This window comes from Falco punctatus (genome assembly GCF_963210335.1).
Source record: "Falco punctatus genome assembly, chromosome: 2".
Taxonomy (NCBI): domain Eukaryota; kingdom Metazoa; phylum Chordata; class Aves; order Falconiformes; family Falconidae; genus Falco; species Falco punctatus.
In genome coordinates this window covers 113,682,545-113,707,426 of record NC_137581.1, presented here as the reverse complement: position 1 = coordinate 113,707,426, position 24,882 = coordinate 113,682,545, and the positions used below count along the sequence as shown (strand labels likewise).

The window sequence follows — 24,882 nt, the reverse complement described above, 5'->3', positions numbered from 1 at the left end:
TTTAAAACAAAAAAATACCCTCTGCTAAAATAATTGCATGAGAAAACGCTGCTGTCCTCGGACACAACTGGCTGTTTGTGCCGCTGCACCCCCCCGTAGGTTTGTCTTGGGCTACATCTGCTGTAGTCCCTGTGTTAAGGAGCAGAGGGTTTAGCTCTGCAGATGCTCCATGCGAGATGGCAAGCGGTGTCCCTAGCACTCCCCGTTGACAGTACCAGGCAGCAAGCTTGGGCTAGCTGTCACCGGTTTGCCAGGAGGCATCTCTGCCAGCCCATGTAGGCTCTGTGCGGCCGGGCGTGCGTCCCTGACCCCCCTCTGGCATGCTCGTGTGGGCAGGACCCTGCTCTGGGGTAGCTTGAGTGGGTTTTGCTGCCTGCCCTTGCTGCTGGAGCATGGCTGGCGATGCTGCCGCAGGTGGTCCTGCTCCCCTTGAGGACCAAACAATGTGCATCCGAGGAGGAGTGTCTCAGGGCTTGGCTGCTCGAGGGCCTGTTGTGTGCTCCCATCAAACCACCTTGTGACAGCTCCCCCCACCCCCAAGTCACAAACTGCTAGCTCCGAAATGGCCTCCCTGCTGCAGTCAGCACGCACAAACAGAAAAAGGAGGCCTGGCTCTGGCTACGCTTGCACACTTTAATCCAGCAGGTTTGCAAACCAAATCTGCAAAACCTTGAGGAAGTGAGGGGCGGCAGGTGGGGTAAGCACGCCCCAGGGGGGGGCTGCCACCCCCTGCCTAGGCAATGTGGTACAAGTCCTTGGCCACCTGCTCCAGACGGTCTCTGTACTCCAGGTGGGCATAGAGGGAGGCGTGGACCCCCTGGAAGCCATGCATGGCCCCCCACCAGCAGGCTGCAATGGCGGCAGTGGAGTCACTGTCTCCCCCGTGGAAGAACGCCCGGTGAGCCAGCTCTGTCCAGGAGTCCCCTGCACCCAGCAGCGCGTCGTAAGCGATCATGGGGGCATCGTGCCCGCTGCTGCCCCCCCAGCCATCATAGCTGAGGGAGGTGTAGAATGAGTCTCTCTCTTCCACACCATACTTGGGAGGGAAGGTGGGCGGCGAGACCCCATCCGATATGCCTCGCTCTGCCAGGTATTTTTTCCATTGCTCTTCGAAGTAATGCCTGCAAACAGGAGACGGGATGGAGGGGCTGTAAGAGACATCCCACAGCAGAAGCATATACTCAAGCTCCCCACAGGCGCGCCAGGCAGCAGCTGAAAACTAGCCACATCAGGAGGCCGGAGCGATGGCTCGGCAAAATGGTAGGCGTCCCCCATTTGTCAAACTAGGGAGATGATTTACAGTAAGAGGCACAAGGACATGTTTCAGTGAGTTAAGATTTCCCCTCCCTCCAGCCACATGGGAGAATGCAGCCCAGCACCTGCTGCTGTCGCGCTGCACAGGATTCAAAGGCTCAGAGCGAGAACTGAGTCATCCTCCCAAGTTCCGAGTACCTCTGCCCCTGTGTGTCTGTGCCCCTGTGCACGGAGCCACACCGAATCTGCAGCCAGATTTGGTTATAACTTTCAAACTGAGCTCAGCCCTAAGCCTGGTGCTGCTCCCCAGCCCTGCTTCCCAGCTTTCATCAGCTCACGGCTGCTTGAGATGACGAGTCTAGCCAAAAAAATGTCACAGCTACATGACCCAAACCCAATCTGCCTTTTTTTTTTTTTTGTTTCTTTCTTTTTTTGTTTTTTTAGTAAGTTAGAGGTATTCTGAATGGATTTGATCCCATGGCAGGCATGTGCTGCTCTAGGAATTTACCATAATGCGATTACTGAAGCTTAAGTATAAACAGAACTCGCCTCTCATACGTGAGGTTCATTTTCATTTTAACACAACCCGGTGCTGGCAGCACAGCTCACCATTGCCCCATGTTCTCCTCCACGAAGAAGCCAGTGTCCCGCACATAGGCTTTCGCCCGTGGCAGCACCTCCAGCAGCCCCTTCCCCCAGGCCGGGGGGGGCACGCCATTCACTGCAAAAGCCGTGAAGAGGGCCGATGCCAGGGACCCCAGGTAGCCAGTGGGATGGTGGTGAGTCATTCGGCCGCTTTCGATGCTGACTTGTACCAGGGTGTCCAGCTCAGCAGGGTGGCAGAAACGTAACCCAATGCACATGGAGCGCATGGCAGCCCCGCAGCCTCCCTCCCGGGGGCTGAATGGGATCCTCCAGCCATCCGCCCGCCCTGGATCCAGCTTCAGTGCGTTTTCCGTACACGTGGCACCTGGACAGGAGTGGCAGAGCCCAAGAAAGAAAAGAAAGAAACAGAAACATGCATCAGCAGGAGTCAGGGTCACGTAGCTGGGGAACAGAGGGAAGAGAGGCAAGGTAGTGGGGAAGGAAGCATTAGTCTGCGTAAGGAATTTGAGCTTCCCTTTAAAAACATCAGTTGTCTGCTCACGTAAGTATCCTGCCTTAAATTGCTGGTGCATCCTGCATACTCCCAAGCAGACCTGATAATTCCTGTTTGTGAAAATAATTTTAAAAGTCTAGGGAGGCAAGAAAGTCCACTGACAATTTATTTGCATTGTTTGTATTTCCATTTCATGTTATTTAATAACTTCTCTATAAAACATACATAATATATACATTAGGTATATTAAGTACACATATATCTAGATACCTAGATCGATATATATAAATAGAAACAAAGGAGGTTTGGAGGATCCCTGACCCCAGGCAAAGCTAAGTCCCTCTGCTTTTTTAGTTTAGCCTCTTTACAGGGCCTTTTAAAGGCAACCCCACAAGCTCCCCAGGAATCTTTTCCATTGCCTCACTGATAGGAAACGTTTCCCAGAGCACCCCTGCTGCAGTTCAGTTTGTCAGAAAGCGATGAGTGTAGTAACTCCCTCACCGCAACGCGGCTCTGCCTAACTGGCTTCACTGTACTCTTCTTCAGCAAGCTGAAGAACAACTGTACTAGGCGAGACCAAAGGTTTGTCCAGCCCACTAGCTCGTCTCCAAACACACCCACTGTCACAGACAGCTACAGAAAGGCTATAAAAAAATGAGGCAAGTACAATGGTTCCCCAAGAAGACCAGCCTGGCTTCCAGCAGAGCACAGCCTGCTTAAGTCAGAAGATGGATCCGAAGTGGTATGTTCAATAACCCCCAGTGGACGTAGCCACCATGAACTGGTCTCCTTAACTTGAACCCATGCATGCCCTCAGACTCCTTTAACATCCCATGCTAACAAGAGCCACGATTTTGTTATGCAAAGCATTTCCTTCTGTTTTAAACTGCCGTTTGACAATTTCCTTAAACTCCCCTCTAGTTCTTCTAGTACAAGAAATAACATTTTGTCAAGCTGCATACTACTTGAGATTGTATATACTTTGTCCCTCTTCCTCAGTTTTTCCTTGCTGAGCTGACACCCTAGCCCAACTTTACCTCTCTTCTGGTGGGAAGCCCCACCGTAACTCCTCCTTCCTCACCTCCATCTCGTTCATAGTTCTATTTACTTTTAAAGAAATTTATTTCTTCCAGTGGTGCTGCTTCAGAAACTCACTTGTTAGTCCAGCACATTAACAGGCAAAGCCATCTGCACAAACCATCCAAATTTCAGAGCCTAGCCAGCTTCCCCAGTCAAGACCATGAAACACGGTTTGAGAGCTAAGCCAAACATTTGTGTGCAAGGAAGGAGAAACAGGTTTGAAACATTAAATTACCTTTGATTCTCTTCTTCCTTTTCTCCTAGTCGTCTCGCCAAACCTGAAATACTTCTTTTCCAGTAGAAGGGTAAATCAAGGGCAGATTTCAAGCCACTTCATTTAAGTTTTAATGTGTTGGACAATGGCAGACACGGACTCAAAAGACTAAGTCTTTCCTCTCCTGCCCACAGCATGCCCAGTCCTCTCTCAGACACACAGGGTAACAGCAGCAGTTGACGTGCTCACACCCCTAAAATTTGACTGTTGCTTCTATACTTTGCTGCCTAACTGGGATAGGTAGCTGATAAAACTTGGAGGTGTTCTGTTACTTTGAAAGTTAAACTAAACAGAACAGAATAGCAAGGAAGAAGCCTGGTCAAAAAACTTAATCTAACTCTAAAATTCAATTACCTTTGGTGCAATTCAATCGCCACGACCTGGGACCCAGCTAATTGCAGCTAGGTACTGCACTAAGCATTCTGCAGAGCTCTTCTGCACTTCCATTTACACACTTGACAGTAGGATTTGGAATATGGCAGTCTATTTTTCCTGCACATGGCATTTACAGCACCCTTGTAACTAAAATACCTCCATATCCAAGCATACCTTTAAGATTGGCTTCTGGACATGCTATAAAATAAATAATGGTTGGCTGTTGTCAGGAATAAGGTCATGTGCTGGTCTAAATGTCTTTAGCATCTGTCTTTTCCAACAGTGTTGTTGCATTGTAGGCTTATTAGATAAGCACAGCCCTCTGTGCGGTGTGAACAGGCAGACCAGCTCCCCATGAATGGTTGTCTGAAACTGAAAAAGCAGCTCGGTCCTGTGGCTTTTGGGCTATTTGCCCCACAAGCCTGTCAACCAAAATCAACTTTGGGAATGGGAACAGCCTATGCCAGTCCCCCCCATGGGAAAAAAACGGGTTGCCGATCAGCACAGCCCATGTCAGGCCACTTTAGCTCCCAGGAATTCCCCGCAGCCTGATCCAGGCATGAACCTGACCTGCCATTTCACTGGCCTCATCCCTGCCTGCTATGCCACCACACCAGCCTCTCACGTCATGCCACCACCACACTCCTCCCAGTAGATGAGATCTGCTGGTTTTGTGGTGCCATATGGCCAGCCAACCCCTGAATCAGTCCAGATGTTCCTTACACATCCTTCTTCCTGGTGATTTACGGAGTGAAAATTGCAGGGCTGTGTTTCTCAGCTGGAAGAAGCAGTAGGCAGAGCATGTGGTGTGGGTAGCGCTGGGCTCTGCCAGGACTGATCGTCACCAACCTCTGAGCTGCCTGGGAGTTTGTTTTCGTGTTGTCTCAAAGTGGGAATGTGTTCAGGCTTCTAAACCTGCTTTTCATGTAGTTTATTAATTCATAGCTGGCTGCTATGTATCAAAGTCATTAAGGGGGATTCAGTATAATTTCCAGCTTTTTAACAGAAAATTGGTGCACTTTCCAAAAATCTAACTATACTAAGCATTGCACTTATGACTTATAACCTAGGACATGACATTTAAAAGAACCTGTCAAACAAAGCCACATTTTTAAAAAGCTGTGCCAAGTACCCTATTCATTTGTTACTGGTAAAACAAACCTTCTGCCAGGAAGACAAGGGGAAATGGAGAGAGCAAAAGGACTAGGTAGCTTAAAATCAAAATCTGCTTAACAAAAGCAAAATGAACTCTGTAATCTTGCTGGAACTGTGAGAAAGACATTTCTTCAGGACATGTTTGGGCAGATTGAGACCAGACAACTCTGTCCTTGATAAAAAGTGAGATTGTTCTGGCATTAACTGTAGTCAAAAGAAAATGAGGAAGATGACAAGGCTTAAACTGTAAAGAAAGACTGGTTATTGTGCAATACAATTTGCTTGCAGCTTTAAGCCTGTGCATATTATTCTAAGAGATGACTACTGATAACCTGCAAATGGAAAAAATTGTATAAAACAAACCAGTATACAACAACTAAGACTCCTGTGATTTATGAAGTATTACAAGTATTATCCTCATGCTTTTAAACAGTTAAAATATTAAAACATTTGAAAGCTGATTTAGGAAGACTAAGCTGAAATCACGTCAGGTCTTTTTTTAAGAACAGGTTTAAAAAAAAAACTGCTGTAGGAGTTTTCAAATCAGGAAATCCTGTTTTGGAAATCCACCAAATCCTTGTTAGGAATCCTTTGTACTAACAATAAGAAACTAAAAGAATTTTGAGGGTACTGGTCTAAAGAAAAGAAATACAAGCAAAAAGTAGCATGTGAATAAAGTTTTGTGAAAAAAAAGACCTCAACAAGTTTCCAGTAGAACTGGATGCTATTTCTGGAACAGACTTCCATTCCACTTTAGACTCTTCATGAGCAAAGACAGTAACAGTTCTTTGGGATCGATCAATACACATTAAAAAAGGTGAGTTAAAACAACCACACAGTGGTAAATAATTCCACAGGGAGAAGACTTGGACCAAAGAAAAGAGTTTTGAGGCAGAAGGTTTCCTGGAGAGCTGTGGAAGCAGATGTAGTTGTACCATGAAAAAAGTACGTCTGTGCTTGTGGCGTTTAATTCATTGGCTTCATTATCTGCAAAGAACAATGAATTTAGGGCTGTGGCCCATCACAAATAGCACTAACAGATGTAGGGAATTAACCTGCCATTGAATTAAGACAATGAGTTCTCTCCTGGGGCAGCATACTTGAGGGACCCTTCCATGGCCCTCTGATGATTCATAACGTTGTGGGAATCCCTTTGTTACTGTGGGTTTTGGTTTTCAGGTCTGGACTCCCTTGTGTGGGCGAGCAATGTGACTTTCCCCCACTGGTCTGGGGCAATCTCTTCTCTGTTGGGTGAAAGTTGCAGCAGCAACTTTCCGTTCTCAGCCTGAAGGACTGCAGTTCCCCAGGGAGTACTTACTTTGCCCGGAACAGCATCACCTTGGGTTATATTCTGAGTTTAGATCCATTTACTTGGAACTGCCAAAAGAAGTTATCAACATGCAACTTCTGTCATTAGGATTTATCAATATGGCATAGAGACTCCAGGCAGCAGACAGCTTTTCAGGATATGCATTAGGTATTCCCTTTGGCAGTGTTTCAGTGGGCATTGAACTATTAAGTATCAGGATTTAAGCTCCCAGAGCAGACTGTCTTTCCTGTGGCTGCAGCAGGAGCACTCCAGAACGCTGTTGCAAGAACATTCCCAACTGACTTCCATTTTTTTCCAGGTTACCTTCCCTACTTCCCCCAACATTTTACAAGGTTAAGTGTCTACTGACCCACTAAAGAGGTTGCATTTCTCTGTTTAGCTAGATTACCTGACCTTTCCTTGTCACTCTGATTAGTATCCGCATCAAATTTACTTTTAAAATCCTTCACTTCCAAATGGGAACTGTTTTTGGCACGTGGTAGCTCAGTTACTCACAGGACTGCAGCAGGTGTGCTATTAACCTTAGCTATTAATTACTAACATTTAAATTTTAGGTTCTTTTCCTCTTAATCTCAGGTTTTAGTCACAAAGATAATGGAGGCAAAAGTACCTTCCAGGTGCTGTCTCACTACCAGCTGTGGTTAGTCCACCTTGGCAGACTCCATCAGCTGGGGAAACTACAAGATGGTCTTTTGCCAAAACAGCAGCGAATCTCTTGGAAGTTTAACCTGCTGACTCCCGCTATCCTAGTGAGCATCGTTACCCCTTCCTAAATATTTTATTAACTAGGCTACTCCAACAACGGAGACTATCTGTGTTTAAGAATACTGATAGTTCTAGTCTTTACACAAGGGTAGGAGGTCACTGTGGAAAGGATAAGCAGAATAAATTCCTGCTCAAGTTTCCAACTTGGTTTATCTTGGAAATGCACAGCTCTATCACACTGTGCTCAGTGGCTCTAAGAAAGCAATGCAGGATTTGGCCTTTCCCATGTTAAATGTCAATCCAGACCATTCTTGATCTATTCTGACCACTCCAAATACGCATGTCTAGGCAATTTGTTTTCAATGGATAAACATTCCGCGGGACAGCTGAATTTGAGTGTTTCCTGAATACTTTACACTGCCTGCCTTAGTCCAATCAGAGGTCTAGGATCAGTAGCTCCAATTTAAGTTTAATTCAAGGCCAGGCCATAAACACAGAGATAGATGGGTGCTCAGGGAGGCACTGGGCCAGCAGCCCTGGGTGAACTAGGAACTACAGGAATGTTGCATACAGCTTAGTTACTGCAGTCTGTCAAGGCACCCTTCCTGAATAGTGCCACACACTGCCAGTCCCCACTGCCTATTGCCTGCGACCCAAACTCAGCACCACTGTGTCTATGCAGACAAAAGAGAGGTGATGGAAGTACGCAGTTCAGAAAAGACAACTGTAGCTCAACCATCCTACCACAGAAAGCAGACATGCAGAGCTATCTCAAAGCAGACTTTGGGTTTAATAAACTTCATTATTCCAAGCAAGGATCTTTTTGCCTTTAAATATATTTTATGTGTAATACTACATAAATAATAAAAACAAAACACAGCAGCATCTCAGGCTGTGCATTATACATCACTGAATTTGCATTTTTCAACCACTGAGTATAGGAAAAGACACATCCCCAGCACAAAAGCCAGCATCCTTTCCCTGAGTTCAAGGCCAGCCCTCAAACATGCCTATAAGAATGTTTTGTAAACATGGGCATTTTCATCAGAAAACATTATCTTTTTCATCTAGTTCAGAGAAGCCCAAACCACTTCAGCTTGCCTTACTCTGTTCTCTTTAGCTCATGCTGAAACAGGTAATGAGTGTGAAAACTTCTGACTTTACACAAAATACAGTTAATGCTATCAACAGCCAAAAGTAGAGCCAAGGCCAGCCTCAGCTCCAAGCTGCAGGAAAGGGAAACACGTTAGCAAGAGGACAGCCCTGCCTAGACACTGCTATGGAGGGATTACCTGGAGCTCTGCCCTTCATGTCATTCATGCACTCCTTGTAGTTCTTGGCAATCAGGGAATAGAGATGCGCTAAAATGGGGTTTTTCCCAGCAGCTACCAGGGCTTCGGCCGTGGCCAAGTGCATCACTGTATCATCACTGACTTTCCAACCTTGGATGCTGAAGTTACCGAGTCCCCCCATCTCTGCCAGCTCCTTGTGGATGGCTGGGCCACTCTGCAGGAACTCCCACCGCCCATTGGAATAGCCCAGCGTGTCACCAACTGCACTCAGCACCATCGACGCCACATAGTTTTCCATTGCCTTAGGACACACTTTTTGCCCCAGGATTGCTTCAATGCAGAAAACACTATGGGGGAAACAAAAAGAGAAGGAGATTGATAATAAAATCTTTCCCAGTTCAGGCCTCTACTGCTAAGTTTCAGCAGCTGGACACCTGGCCCAGTACTTCCATCTCCCTCAGAGGACGCATTTCTTCAAAGTACATGCTTCCCCGTGGACCTCTGGCCACCAGCCCCCACCAGTGGGTATGTTGTGCCCCGCCCTGGGCAGCCCAGCCCTGGGCCAGGGGAAGCCGGTCACGTCCCCATGTCCTCCCAGGCCAGTGGCAGCAGCCCAGGGCAACAGCAGGTCCCAGCCGGGTCAAAGACCAAAAAGCAAGGGCAGGACTGCAGAAACATGGGCGGGTTATGTCACCACACCTGCGTTCACCCTTGTTTTCAGTGCAGCCCACAGCACGGGGCAAGGAGGTTAGCTGTGCTGCCGGCAGCTCCTGCAGCCTGTGTGGGGATGAGGGGCCTGGCAGAGGCAGCAAGCGCAGGGGCCCTGGGCCTGCCTGCCGGGGGGCCTCGGGCCTGGCTGCGGGGGAGCCCGGGCCTGGCTGCGGGGGGGCCTCGGGCCTGGCTGCGGGGGGGGCTCGGGCCTGGCTGCGGGGGGGGCTCGGGCCTGGCTGCGGGGGGGGCTCGGGCCTGGCTGCGGGGGAGCCCGGGCCTGGCTGCGGGGGGGGCTCGGGCCTGGCTGCGGGGGAGCCTCGGGCCTGGCTGCGGGGGCTGTCCGGGCCGAGCTGGCCGTGCCAGGGGGTAGCTTCAGCGATGACCCCCAGAAAAGCCGACGCTCCTCCTCAGGGTTTGCAGCGCCTCACGGCCAGGCCCCTCCGGTCGGGAGAGGCGGAGGCGAGGAAGGATCAGCCCTGCCCGGCCCCAGCGGGTACTTACGCAGCCAGCCCCGCGAGCAACGCCCGCCTGCTCCCGGCCGGGAGCAGCGGCCACCTCCCCGGGGACATCCGACGTGGCGGAGCGCCCGCTGGACTCGGCTGCCCGCGGCCGCCTGAGGCGGCTCCGCCCGGCCCTTCCCCTCCGCGGCCTGCCGGGGCGGCGCGACCGGGGCTGGCGGGCCCGGCTCCCCCCGGGCCGCTGCCGCCTTGTGCCGGCCGGGGGGCGGCCCCCGAGCCGCGGGGCTGGTAGCTCGGCAGGGAGCCCCGTGTGTCCTTCCATTCTCCGGATTGTCTCTTTCTCGGCGCTTAAAAGCACGACAGCCGACCCGGGAAACAAGCTGCCGCATGGAAATGAAGTCACCGCATGGAAGCGAACTAGTAGTTTATTTAATAAAAATAAAAATGAAAGGCGCGCTCAGCATTTCCTCCAAAACTGCTCGCTGGTCGGGCCAGCAGCCCCTGGCCCAGCCCCAGCCCTGTGCCCCGCTCAGCCGCTGCGCTGGGGGCAGACCCCGGGGGCTTTCCAGCTTTGCCTTGCCTTCCCCCTCTTTTCTCACCTTGCGTTCACCGCAGCCTGCGCGGACCCCCCAGCCTTCACTGGGGGTCGTTACCTATGCACCTGCCTCGCCCTTGGGTGTCCTGGGGGCAGCATCCCCCCCCCAGCATGGCCCAGCTCGGCTCCCTGGTGACCCCAGCCTCACCCAAACCAGGGCCAGTCCTTGCCACGTCCCGTGCTGCTGCCTTACGGTGCCTCCCGAGGCGCTTGGTGACCCTATTGCTTTGCTTTATCCTTTCTTTTTCATGGTGGTGGTTAGGTGGCTGAGGGTATCAGCGAGCAGGCGAGGAAGGGACAGCAGCAGGGAGCTGGAGTAAGAAACAGGATTGAGCACGGCCAGGGTTGCATTTTGCGGAGGACGAAAATTTTTACCCACTGGTGGTCACACCAGCTCTCTCCAGAGCCCCAGTTCATACCAGGAGGTACCAAAACCTATATGCAGGGAAGAAAAAAAAAAATCCCCCTCCCCATGCTTATGAGAGAAAGTGGTGGTAGTTTCTGAGCTGCAGCCCTGGGGGATTTCAGGGCAATCGCAAATGTAGCGCTGGGTCAGAGCAGAGTCCCTGGGGAATTTGGGGGCAAGCAAGAGTGGGGGGCTGGAGGGAGGCCCTGGGGGATTTCAGGTAGCTGAGGGCACAGGGCTGGCCAGGAGTGCTTGCCCCAGCGGCTGGGCATTCTGTACACCGTGCCCTGCTCGTCCACACCCTGCTGCAAATGTGGAGCTTGAGAAGCATCTGGTAGAGAAAATAATAACAGAAAAGGAAGTGGGGACAGAAGCTGCCAGTGTCTCAGCACTGCCAGCGGTGCCTGCTGACCTTTTCTGCTTCTCTGCATCTTGTTGTTTTATATAGAACGGCTCTGAATTTAATCAGGTTGGAGCAGTGCTTAAAAGCAAAGCAGGGGTTTTCTCTCTTAATGTTCAGGCCCATTTTTGGCTGGCTGGTGTGAGGAACAGCTTCTGTGGTGGCCTGAAGGGCAGAGGAGCGGAGGGAAAAGTTGCAGTCTTCCCCCAATGGGCAGGAAGATGGGCGAATGCCTCTGCATCAGCACAAAGTAACTGCGGCACTGAGGTCTTTGGTTCTTGTCATTGTTTCCTGCTTCCTGAGCTCTTTCAACTTCCTAAAAACCAAAACCAGGATGCACAACGCAGTTAAGTGACATCTGAGATATGTCACAGAAAAATTTCAAGGGCTCCTCATTGACAAACAGAAGACAATGACCCGTCAGCAGGAGCCTGCAAATTTGGGGTGGGGAGAGCAGCAGTCTTCAGGCTTGAATGCATGCATTGATCCCGAAGGGATCTATCTCCTCGTGCGACTCCCATGGGATGGCCATGAGGTGGGTGATGAGAGCACTCTCCATCAGGGAGCACCTCCAGGTCCAAGATGGTGCAGGGCAGCATTGCCCTGACTAACCCCATGGTGTGGAGAGGTGGTCAGAATCACTCCTCTTTGCAAGGATGGCCTTCTGGTGCTGAGCCATGCAACGAGTTAAAAATTTACCATGTTTCACCTTTCTGGGTTTTTTGTTGTATTTTTTCTTTAATGAAAATTTAGGCTGCGGTGGACCAATGGCCAGGATATGCCTTCTGGAAAGTACCACCTTGGAGCAGCTCGCTGACATGCCCCTGCCATGTGTTGGACACTGTGGTTAGTACTCGCTTAGACTCAGAATTTTCCTTCATATTCATCTGGAAAAAAAGGGTAATTCTTTCTGACTAAAAAAAATGTGCCTTTCTAGATGAACCCAGGGTTGAGGGCTCCTGTTTGGAGGGGCTGTGAAGGATAGCACTGCAGCGCTGGAGCTATGTACTGGTTTAGACTATGTGGGACATTTCCTCAGAACTACATGCGGCCTTCAGGCCAAAAGCTGGAAGAAAATGAACATTAAACTGGCATGGTGCACCCCCTTAAACATGGCACTGCCCCTGTTCTGCATCCTACAGCTGTCCCCAAAATGGGACTGCAAGGGAACATCTGGGATTCTCATTTTTCACCCATCCTATTCATCTTCTCTTTGCCCCCCAGGTTCAAAGGCGACCTTCCACAGGATCTTCTGGGGCCCTCAACCATGTTCATTTTGGACCAATGCCAACCTCTTAACAGTCTCTCATTCTATTAATAGCCCTTTTTTCTCTGTAATGACAGCAGGCATGTGTTTTGAGTGGGGAATATTTCTGGGCTTACCCTAATTCTGAGTCCCCAGGTGCATGTCAGTCTTTGTCACTGGCCAGTCAATAATAATACGCTGTAACAGGGGCATTCAAAACAGGGGCTGCAAATGCCACGTGAGGTCTGCATGGGACCTGACCAGCTCACTGCGGCGAGCCTGGGCCACAATCGCTGGTGAGGCAGCGATGCATGACCCCACATGCACCCATGAGGGAAACGCTCGCCGTTGTAGGATGCTCGGGGCTGCTGTGCTCGTTCTGGCTGGATGTTTGCAGCAGGGGATGGGCACCCAGCAGCAGCAGCAGGTTCTGGCTCTGCACTTCCTTCGCCCTGGGCATGGCAGGACCTTGCCTCCTCCAGCTAACCCTGGTGGGGCGGTCACCCTCACTTGTTGCCTGACTTCCCATGGTAGTGACAGGGGGGTCCCTCTCGTCCATCTGTCCTGTCCAGGGACGCAGAGCTGAAAAAGGTGGCGAGCGCCTTGGCTGCAAACACAGGCTGTGTCTGGGGCAAAGCCAGCTGCAGGGATGCCTTCGCCTAGACATGGGATCATGTGAGGAACAGCAAGAGTGGTTTTGAAGGGCTTGGCTGAAGCAAGTTTTCAATATGGCAGCAGAAGACGTGCCTTTGGGCAACCAGCTTGGTTTCAGAGAATACTGGGCTTCAGCCTCTTATTCAAGAAACCAGACTTCACTGCAGAAATATCTGCCTCTTTGTTTCCAGACTTGCGTCCTTCAACAAACTGTCCGAGAGCAGGCCTGGCTTGATGCCCAGGGCAAAAGGAAAGTGGTGGAAAATTACTGTGTGGCACCTACCACTCTCCTCAGGATGCTTCCAAAAGCCCTCTTTAACACAGATTTAAAAAGAAAAATTTTAAAACACACACCCCCTCACACATACACACACACAAGTATAACTGTTTCAAATAACCATAATTCTGCAGGGTAGAAGATAAGCAAGATAAATGATTTACAACAGAGAGAGGCACTGCAATGCCAGCTTGGGACAATCAGCAAGGTCAGTGACACAGGGAACATCTCCTGGGTGAGCCGAGGCCTGTGATCATCACTCTCATGTCCGTATCTGGCAAAAAGAACTGCAAACTGACCTTCACTGGCCCTGCATTAGGTTTATAGCTGGCGTGTTGGTAAGCGGGAGTATGTGAGGACAGGGACCTCCCCAGCAGGCTGCAAGTCCTGCTTTCGAGCCTGGGGATGCCAGTGAAGCAATCCCAGCCAGCTCCTGTGGGCCTGGAGTTTGGCTCGAGCACTGGATCTGAGGCTCCCTGATGTACATCAAGTGACATTTTCATTTTCAGTTGTGTGCCAGTGCTGGCACTGTGCTCCCCACCTGCAGGGTGATGGCATCTGTGGCCCTGCGTCGCTGTCCCTTCTGCCGCTTTCTTTCCACAAGCTGCTGGCAGTTGCGCCTCTGTCACTTCTGAGCACATTGGGGCAGGGGGACCAGGGGAGCCCGTCAGAGGGGTGTCATGCCTGCAAGCAAAGAGGCCCATCAAGCCTGCCTTACAACCACTGTCAACTCACAGCCACTGGCAGGCTAAATGTGGAGGTTCTTGGAACTTGCCAATGAAGATAAGCCCTAGCAAGATGTGGCGGGTTAAATGCAGCCAGCTGCCTGGCAATGGGAAGGGAGGAGATTTCATCATGCTATATGTTTTAAAACTGTGATGCTCTTCCTGCATTGCAGAAGCAGCAATGTTTAGAGTGTTAAAAGTGCTTTCTGCTTGGAGAACAGGTTTCTCCTTTCTGTGTGAAAAGGTACAGTCTGGGGAACCTAATGGCAGTCTACACTGCAGAAAGATGTGTCAGGTGTGAGGAATGTGAAGAACAGCTACAGGAGAGGGGGTTTAGCCTTCTGGAACAGAAAGCACAGTGTCTCTCACGATCTTGGCTGTATCTCTGCTGAGGATCCTGGTGTTGGAACAGCAGCAGATGCGGCCAAGCACATGTGGTTCACACAGGCAACATGTCCTTCCACGCTGCAGCAAAGGCAAATTAACTACCAGTCTCCTCCAAAAACTACCACACCTCCTTTTCCCTCCAGCTTTCCATCATCCCAGCTGCATACATCTACCTCCTGCCACAAGGGTCAACCACCTGCAACGTAAAGCCCCTTTGGCCCTCGATCCTGCCAAAACAGAGCTAAGGGAAGGTTGGAAGGTGTGTAGAAATAAGGGTGGGAAAGGAACTAGGCTGGGGAGTAGGGTCTCCTCTTTCTTCTGCCTGCAAGTTGCAAGTGTGTTCAAGCAGTCTAAGGAAATCTCAGACACTGTGCAGGCATGAGAGCTAAACTTGAAGGAGGAAGAGCTGGAGGCACTAGCTGAGGTCTGGGGAAGCAGGCTGATGGGAATGGTGCATAGATATTCCCGTTAGCTTATCGGGGAGTGCTTACAGCACCAGGACCTGCCAAGCTGAAGGATGACTTTCCTCAGCTTGAATGACTTAAACTGAGACTAGGCAAAATCCTAGGTATGATTTCCTAGGTTAGGAAAAGCCCTCTGGTGGCTTTGAGTTATTTGATTGGGTGGTTATTTTCCACCACAGGGATTTCTGTGATGCCAGGTTGTGACCTGAGCCTTCTCTCCTGCTTTTCTCTCCTGGCTATTTCTTCACCAGCTCCCTCCAAAACACTGCCGTTCCTGGGAATGACACCCACTTTTAGCCATATACCAAAAGAACAAAGGGGCATGAGAATTAGTGGAAAAAAGCTTAGGGACAGCATAACATGACATTTGAAAGGTTACTTCTGCATTTGATTCTTCATGAATTGGATTTCAGAGAATTGGGAAGTGCTAGTGTGTGACAGAAGAGGAACATATGAACAAGATCACCGAATGTTCTGTTTTATCCATTGGTCTGACAAGGCTTAAAAATATCTGCCTGTTTCCTTTCTGTACTTATGCACTTTGCATGATGCAATTAGATGGTGACGTTGCCTTGATGCATGGAGAAGTCCTCCTAGAAGGAGGAGCGGGGATGTGTTGCAAAGGACGTCGACTGCTGGCCTCCCCTCTTCCTATTTCACCCTCACCCCATGCACATACGCAAACTTGCATGGGAATGAAGCCTTCTGAGGCCACCAAAGACGCCGCTGTGCTGTGGGTAGCCCTCTGGTGTGTTCCTGCAATGGCCCTGCTCTGGCAGAAGGGACGGGCCTAATCCTGACAGCAATTGCTAGGCAAAGGAAGCTGCTAACTGTGAAACCTCTTGCTCTTAAAACTGAGATAGCATTTGAGATCTGGGAGGAGATGGTCTGCCACTGATCTGTCAGGTATGTGGCTGCACAAAGCTGCAAAACAGTGTGAGAGGATTTGGTTTGGGGAAAAAAACCAAACATACTTGATTGCTGATACGTGTCAGACCGCGTGTTGTCATAAGTCAGTTGAAAGCTAAGAAAATCACAACTCCAGCTGTGGGAGTAAAGTGGGAGTAAAGATGCTGCCCCTCTTGTATGTCATTGCTGCAGTCCATACCCCGCAATGACAGTGGCTCTGTACTGTCTCCAAGCAGCCACTTTGCTGGCAGCAGAGGAGGAAAGAACACTTGTGCTTTCATTCTGTATCGAAGACCCCTTCCCTGTGCTCTACCCCAAACCTTCAGCAGCGGGAGCGCAGGGCATCTTCATGTTTGACATGGATGTGACAAGAGCATGAGCTCAGGGGTCAGGCTTCGTGTCAGACCAGGCATTTGCTGGATGTGGGAAATGTGTTGGTCTCCAGTCTGTCAAAGCTGCCATTGTGCTGGAGTGGCTGAGGAGCTGTAAGAGGCAGAGAAGTGTGAGATCTTTTTGCATGCTGTTCAGTCATCTGCTTGCACTGGGACTGGTGCTTGGGATGTGAAATGTTGCTTATCCCATCCTTGGTCTCCAGAGCCTTCTCATTTTTTCCACTGAATATCCCTGACATGCCAGCTGCTTTGATGTAACCTAGCCATGCATGGCTTAAGTTGTCTTGGCTGCAATAATGAAACCTGTGAGGCCATGTTTGGACTAACACAAATGTGTCCGGCCATAAAGGAGGCTGGCATGAGGCGCCCATAGGCACCTTGTCCCGTGGCCAGGAGGAAGGAAACCAGAAGAGCTGATAACACTCCTTGCTGGAAGGGGGGTGGTTGTACTTGTGGGTGGTGGTAGGGGGAAACGAGGGGCAATGTCCTCCCCAAGTTCAGGAACTGGCATGTGAAAACACAGTTTGGTGGTAAGAATTTCTACCAGCAGAGAGGAGCATAGCAAAGGTCATTGCTGTCATTAAGAAACCAAGGCTGGAGCGGTATGTGAGCTGGGACCTCCAAGCAGCCAACTAGCCTGAGCTCAGTAAATGGGAAATGAGATAAAGTACAAAATCAGTTTACCAAGGCTATCTCATGCCAGGCTATCGTAGTGGGTTCATTTTGATAAAATAATTGACTCTGTAGACAGACGACTTCAGAAAGGCAGTCCTTACAGCGCTACGGGCAAAGCCATTAAGCTGGAGAAACAGGGGATTAATGTGAGCGTTGTAAGGATTTACCTAAAGAAAGGACGTTAGGAGGTTGTGCCTGAAGGGAAGCGAGCAGGGTGGAAAGGGGTTATTAACGATGCTCCTCAAAGTGGTGATCTTGTTTATCCAGCAGGAAAACAAGTTCTAATCAGATTCAGTCAGATTTGAAGGGCTAGTCATTGCAGAGATTGTGCAGGGCACAGCACAGGAGGAGCTGATGGCAGCGAGGGCTGGAATAGGAGAAACAGGATTAAAGTCAGCAGCATGGAGTGCAAGCCTGTGCGCGCAGAGGAACTGGAAGCTGGCTCCCAGCTTATCCCCTGCCATTCAGAAATTACAAAGGAAGGGGTGTTTTTTATTGATTCATGATGAGTTCTCACCATAGTGTAGCCAAGAAAAAGAAGGTGAGCACAGAGGAGATGTCCCCAGCTGGTTTAAAGGCACTTTTGGGTGGCGATGGAGGCGCAGGGCCCCTGCAGTGGGCATGCAGGGTGGCTGGGCAGCCCTGCCAGGCTGACAGAGGACCAGGCTGGGGGGAAAGCCCTCCGTGTGGGGAGAGACAAAACCAGCATGGCCAGCGCACAGAGGTGTGCAGGGGCATGGCTTCAGGGTGGAAGTGACAGCAGGGTGCCAATGCTGGAAAATGCATGGTGCCAGTGTCTCACCAGGGCATGGGGGCAGCGAGTCCGAGCCTGCACCTCTCCATGAGCCCACTGCAAAGCCACACTCACCCAACGGGGCTGGCAATGCCAGGTGTCCGTTCCTCAGTGGGCCACCTTACCCTGGGGTACATCTTTCCCGTGGTAGCAGTGACAGGGTTGCGTGCTTTGGGAGAGCTCTTCCGGATGTGTTTGCTTCAAACTTATTTCCAAAGGTGATCCTAGGGTTGCTGGTGATGCTTGCAACCTTCTAAAGGCCCTCATCATGGTGCAGCCTTCTTTCAAAAGTTGCAAACTTCTGAAAACCAGGGGTCAGCTGTGGGATACCAGGCAGGGAACCCGTGTGTACATGGGCACGGGCAGCACAACTGCCAAACAGGCCAAACACAGCATCTGTGCTATGGGAGTGCTTTGTCTCTTCTCATGGCTTTTCATGAGCATGTTTAGACCTTGGGTCTCCCCTCAGTCTTCACCCTCTCCCAGTGCCCTAAGTGGAAAGATGATCTATTGATGGAGGAGCTGAATTCAACAGACAGCCTCACCTGAACCTTCCAGCTAGTGGATGGTGCCTCTGAAGGAAGGCACAACCAAGTAAAAGGCACCCATGCCCCAGAAGTCCAAGGGTTTCCATCAAGAAAGTGTGATACCCATGTAAAGGGGGAAGTCCCATGGCTCACACTTACAGAAAATCAGTCTTCTTTAGGTTCAAAGGGAAAAGGAAAAAAACAGTTGGACACCACCACGTTTAGGTTTGAGGTTCAAATGTTTTCAGGTTTGGTTCTTGTTTTAGGCTTTGAGGGCTTTTGTTTTTGTTTGTTTTCTCCTGAACTCCCCCTCCCACCTTCAAATGTCAACCTGGCAGGTTTCTGGAATTGAGTCTTTCTTCCTGAAAGCCCCGAATTTGCACTTCCCATGTTGCCATCTGATTTGTGTGTACCCTAGAGTGAGCTATGTCTGCAGATGCATCAGCAAGGACAGATACATAGCTGTCTCTAAATAATCAAATTTGCCAAAAAATGTGTTTGGCAAGAAAACTACTCTGATGCGAGGAGTGGTCGATCTGCAGGTTGCCAGCACAACCTTGCTGCAGATGGAGGTTGAGTTTCTTGTTCCAGCGCAGAAATGAGCCAGAGCCTGGTAAGGATATACAGGCACAACCTCAGCACAAGGGAAAAAAGCTTCTTATGTTCTTACAGCTAGTCTCAGAAATAGGTATTTCTTTTTTTTATTTCTTTTCTTTTTTTTTTTTTTGTGGATTTTTTTAGTAGCTCAGTCTAAACCATATCTGGTGTATAACATTTCATCCCAGCAGAGCTAATGCCTTTAAAATGAAGCCTAACCACAAGGAAAGCAGAGGACAACAATGCCAAGCAGCGCTGATTACAGGTAGTGCTTTCAGCTCTGTTTTTAATAGAGGGTATAATTCCGCTCTTTGGGTGTGACTCCCATTGAAATCAGTGTTGCGTTATATACACAGATCTGTGTCAGAATGATATTCACACTTACAGACACTGTGCTCATCCATATGGGGAAATTGCAGGTAGGAAGCTGGGCTGCAAGATACAGCATGCTCATTAATTCTAATTAACTCCTTATTTACATGCTGTTAGTGGGCACCGGGTATGATGTGCCTTACTCCACTCTGAGAGGAGAGGTCCAAACACAATGGTTTGGGTGAGATTATATATGACAGTCGGAGCTGATTTAATGCCTGACTTTTGCCAACAGGGACCTGTCCCTCCTCTCTGCCTTCAGTCCACCAGATCCCACTGCTGACTCTGGTTCTTGGACTCATCTGATATTCCAGCAAATTGATGCAATTCATAATGATGGCCAAGAAAAACAAGTTTGTTTAATTTTTTTTTTTTTGTTGGGCTAGCATGTTGAACCAGATTCCAAGGGGGCACTGAGGGACAAATGTTCCAGGGTGAGATTTGTCCCTCTCTCTAATCAACCATATGGAAGTAATTCTTGGGATTTTTGCAAGCCTGCATCTTAGGAACCAAGCACCATGTGAATCAACAGTGGATTGCTAAAATCAAAACAACATTCTGACACACAAAAGCCACTTACAGATTGTCAGCCTTTAGTCTTATTGACAGATTCCTCAAGCTAGCCGGACAAACGCCCAGCAGACCTCATGTAAGAAGACAGACTTGAAGAGCTACTTCTCAAACACGCTACTTCATACCATGATTCATTCCTTTTACACATGCGTTTTCAGATCTGCACGTCATCATATTTGTCATTGGCACTGTGGTTTTATTATTAGGACGGCTTGAACTTCCATGGGCCTCAGCAAAACCTCTAGGATCAGAGTCCTCAGACCTCACCTCCACGTGGTCCACTCTGAAGCTGACTCAGAGCCTTACACTTTTCACCCCAGTGAATGCAAGGGCAGGCGCTGTTCCCCAGGTAACATGGAGCAACACTGTCCTGTCTGGAGAAGAACCAGATAGAAAATCATCTTCTCCATGGTGCAGTCACTTGTGCCAAATAGTAAAATGCCTGATTAGGCAGGCTTTCCAGGGACCCGCTGTCCTCAGCTGCACTCCGGCACTGCTGATGCCCAGAGCAGGGAGCGCAGATGCCCTGCCTGTGGGGGGAGGCAGGGTTCCAGCAGTCCTCTGGGGCAGGAGAACAGGGCAGGGAGCGTGCTGTAAACGTGCACCCTGATGTATCATGCAGCAGCCCTCTGAGGTCAGGCGGGTCCCTCTTCAATGCTTGCTTATTGCTGCACTTAAATCTCTTGTGGTAACAGTACACAAAAAGGAAAATACAGCCCAGCGTGTACTAACAGGGGCTGCATTTCAGCTGTGTCTACCTGACTGCTCGCCTGGTGTGACAGCCAGTGCTGCTGCACATGGTGCCGTGCTGTCCCCTCTGCCCCAGGGCCGCAGTGAAGGTAGTCAGGATGAGGCCATCTCAGCCACATCAGCTCCCGCAGAGCTGCCGTGCCCTGCCAGCCTAAGCTGCTTGTGGAAACAGGAACAAGCCCCTTATGAGTGAGCAGAGGCCGACTACGCAACCAGCACGAATAGTAACTCAGAGCTAGCAACTAAGTTTGAGCCACTTGCGCTGAAATAGCTGGTGCGACTGTTAAAATAAAAATAATCAGCCCATGTCGTCTTCACAGCCTGCTGCTGCCAAAGGCTGTGACTCCCTGGCAGGGAGAGCTGGCACTGCCGTTGCAGGCAGCACAGCCTGCTTTATTCAGGAGAGCCAGCGTATCTGCTGCGTTATCTTCACATGCTCGTGTGGAAACTGTGCAAGATCGGGTTCTCTTTTAGGAGCAGATGAACCACTCCTGCTGCAAGGGAAGAGCTTTGTAGGAACCAGCCTTAGGGCAGGGTGTGTGGATGAGGGCAACTGTGAGTGCCAGCTTGCGTGCAGCAGGGCAGAGACCCGCACGCTCCTTCCTGTGTGGACCCTGTGAGCACACCGGGCTCTTCTGCATGGTGGTGACACTCACAGTGATGCCTCACAACAGCCAAGTACAGCAGTTGAGTGGGTCCCATACAGCAGCTGGCTGTGAGGGTAATTCAAGAAGGTCAATCCAAGATTGTTAAGGCAACTTTGGTTTTGGCAAAAAGCCCTGGTGCTTTCAGCAGTAAAAATTCAAATATCCACGCAGTAGTCGGATCAAAGTAATACTTGCCAAACAATGTGGGCGCATTTTGCATTTACCTTACTTAAATGAATTTCCCACATTTCCCCCCTCTTTGAATTCTGACATAAGAAGACTTTTTTTAACTGCATTGGTCACTCCTGACTTCCCATGGCAGAGCAGACATATATACTGCCTGTGCTTTCTAATGCACCACGCCGCCAAAGCACGTTATCTGTTTGTGCATGGCCGGTCCAGTGCCAGGCAGTGCTGCCTGCCCTGGCCATCGCTGGACTCTGGCCCCAGCACTGTGCTTGCGATACTTGTCCAGCAGACTCTGATAGCGGTGACTGCTTTGGTCTCGTGAAGCACCCTTTGGAGTACTGAGGTAAGGAATCTGTGGACTTGACTAGCCGAGTGCTAAGGGGAAACAGAGTCTCCCCACATGCTTGGATGTGATCTGAGTGCAAAGCTGTCATGTCAGCCCTCTGAAAGGCCTGCCACGGCATACAAACCACTCTGGAAGGCCAGAGGACCGCTGATCTTGGGAGTGTACATCACACCAGACAGGCTGCAGAACGATGGTGCACCAAGCCCAGGGCACTGTACAGGGGCAAACACTGGCTCTGAGCTCATCTCCCAGCTTTAAAATGACTTTCACAGGTCCAGAGAGGAATTCCTTGGGTCCAGAGTGGGACATGATTTTGGGGCACTTGCACTACCATTTTTTTTGGTAATGTACTTCTCTGGAAACACATCTTGGATACTTCCCATTCAACACGGACATTCTTGTGTTAAAATCATGGGGATGTGCTTTTAGTTCAGATTAACACAGATGGGAACGTCCGTTCACATTAAAAACAATAAAAGGGATGCCAGTTCTGTAGGAGGGAATGTGGTTATGAATCTTCACCAGAGAGTAGGTGTTGTGTTTTGGTTTTCAGTATTTACCCAGTTCTGCCCTTTCTGATATTTCTCTGAGATGTCAACTGAGAAACAGGGGGAGGTTGTTTTGCTTTTTTTTGTTGTTCTTTTTACCAGTCTCCAGATGTTGAAAATAATGATGTTTGAGTGTGCTGGAAGTACGTTTCTGCAGCGGTGGCTCTGCCATTCGGAAAAAGTTGGTGATGTCAGTGGGTCTGCAGGAGAAATCTAGAAGCAGTATATTTGAACAGCCTTCCCTTTGAGTGCAGAAGATTTCTACCACAAGTGCTGATTATTGAAGTTAATTTCCTCTACATAGCACACATGTTGCAAAATTTCACTTGTCTTTTCTGCTTCTTTCCTAACGGTTTTGTGTGAAAGCAGAGGAAAGATGTGGTGTGTGTGATACTCTCACATCTTCCTCTTTTCCACAGTAATTGTTTTTAGCAGAATTTAAAGGCCCATTCTCATTAAATCCAAGCTTCCCTTTTCAGGCTGCAGTGCTGCTTCTACCCGTTTCAACCTGTTTCTTGAGCACATATAGGTGAACTGCTGAAGGCCTATTAAAGCGCACAAGAAAGATTATTCCTGTGGTGATTTTGCTGTGAATTAGTGGGCTTATATTTCCCACTGCAGTGCTCATAGAAAGGAGTCTTCTCTGAACTGGACTTCAATATGTACGAGTCCTTCAATTTTGTTAGCATCCTAAGGATGCATAATACCTCCTCCCTTGAAGAGTTGCCTTCTAATAATCAGGGCTACGGGCTTAGGGAAGCTTTAAGTGATGGAAAAATTATGACTTCTGCCTCTGATGAAAGCAGAGCAAAGCACCTGACCGCTACATTCTCTCTGTTAATGCAGTCAGGGAGCTCTTCATAGAAGATATCAAGAGCCATGATACCTAGAAAAAGAGATGGAGCTCTGATTGAGAATAACATCTGTGAGTTCAGCTGCCTATTTAAAATCTAGGCAGCCTTAATGAAGCAATTAGCTGCTCTGGGTTCCTCTGTGGGTAAGAAGGGGTTATGATGCCTCCCTGCTCCAGACTGGCAGCTGATGAGCTCGATCGCTTTCCCTGGGACTGCTCATCTGAGGAGCAGGGTTGAACCCTGAGGAAGAAATGCAGATGAGGATGTAATAGGCTGGAGTTTCATTCTAGTTGTAATATGCTAATGGAAGAAATATTAGAAAAAAAAAAAAGGGGGGGCTTGAATTTAAAATGAAAGTGAGATGATAAACTGTACGGCTATAACAGGGTTGCCAGTAACTATAATGATGCAGGATACATGATTAGATTAGGAGTAGAAAGTGCATGGGCCCATCTGACTCGCAGAGAGGCAGTCCCTAGGGCTTAGAAAACAATGTATGAAAGACTATATTAATGATATTTTTTCTTCTTCTCTGAGTACCATGGAAACACTTGCATGTAAACACACGGTCCTAGTATCATCTGCATTTGCGAATGGTGCCCATGGTCCTGTTAGAAAATGCACAGGTAGAGTACAAGCGTACAGGATTTCAATCAGAACCCAAATCACAAAACACGTGCTCTGGAAACCTCGCAATGGAGAGACACAGAGCCCCAGTCTGATTCAGCAGCAACCTCCTCTCTGCCATTTCATACACAATGATAATTTATTCTCTACAGAAAAGTTGTAACCTGTTCTTGTTCTGATGTTTGATTTCTCTATAGAATACCGCCCAGTTAATTATGTCAAAATAAATCTCTGATTTATATTACGATCCAATAAGCCTAATTCACTTCTGAATCAGTCCATCTAATCTATCTAATTCAAGGAAGCTATACTGGGAAAAAACTGGAGCAACATAGCGGCAAATCATTTCTGATAAAAAGGAGGCATTTGCTTTAAATCAAAGTAATTTAAATCAGCAAGCCAGAAATCTGCATGGAAATAAATGATTTTAATCTCAGTTTGCATTTGCACTTTATTTTTTTCCTTGAGGAAGATCAGGGTTTCATTGGTGTGTAACTCTCTCGTTGTGATTATTACAGCTAAATATAACCCCTTACATTGTACCGGGGTTTGTTTTGTTTTTGCAGGAGGGTGTGCAGTATCTGTACATATCTACATCACTTAGCATGTATTTACTCCCTCGGGCTCTTAGTAAATAAGTGGTTTGGTTTTGTACTTAGGATTTGCTTCAGACTGGTTTTGTTTGGCTGCTCAGGTTTGTAAGGGCTCTGCCCTTCCAGGCTTTAGAGCAGGGATGGCCCGTGCCTCTCCCCTGCCTTGTCCGCAGCCTGGGCGAGCTGGGGAGCAGGGGGAGGGGGCTGGTGGTGGGTGTCGTGGGTGAGCCGTGGGTGCCACAGGTGAGCCATGGGTGCTGTGGGCAAGTGGTGGGTGCTGTGGGTGAGCCATGGGTGCTGTGTGGGAGAGTGGTGGGTGCCATGGGTGAGCTGTGGGTGCCATGAATGGGTGTCATGGGCAAGCGGTGGGTGCCATGAGTGAGCAGTGGGTGCCATGGGTAGCCATGGGTGCTGTGGGTGAGTGGTGGGTGCCAGGGGTGAGCCATAGGTGCTATGGGCGAGCAGTGTGTGTGCCATGGAAGAGTAATGGGTGCCATGGGTGAGCGGTGGGTGCCATGGGTGAGCGGTGGGTGCCTGCTGGAGGAGGGGGCCTGGTGCTGGGAAGGCAGGCGCTCCCCCTGCCTGTCCCACCAGCGCTGGTGG

At 49.4% G+C, this 24,882-nt stretch overlaps 1 protein-coding gene across 2 annotated transcripts; it reads right to left on the bottom strand.

Annotated features, from left to right (window-relative positions):
- Window positions 1–613: 613 nt before the first annotated feature.
- On the bottom strand, window positions 614–24,692 carry ADPRH (ADP-ribosylarginine hydrolase). 2 transcript variants are annotated; one of them, XM_080375200.1, is made up of 4 exons: window positions 9,777–9,973; window positions 8,565–8,911; window positions 1,864–2,224; window positions 614–1,121 (listed from the first exon to the last, which is right to left on the bottom strand). In XM_080375200.1, exons 1-4 carry the CDS (start codon window positions 9,842–9,844, stop codon window positions 734–736), a joined length of 1,164 nt encoding a protein of 387 aa, XP_080231326.1. In that variant the 5' UTR covers window positions 9,845–9,973; the 3' UTR covers window positions 614–733. The 2 variants fall into 2 exon arrangements, with proteins under 2 accessions (XP_080231326.1, XP_080231327.1); XM_080375201.1 differs by lacking the exon at window positions 8,565–8,911 and having other exon boundaries at window positions 9,777–24,692.
- Window positions 24,693–24,882: the final 190 nt, after the last annotated feature.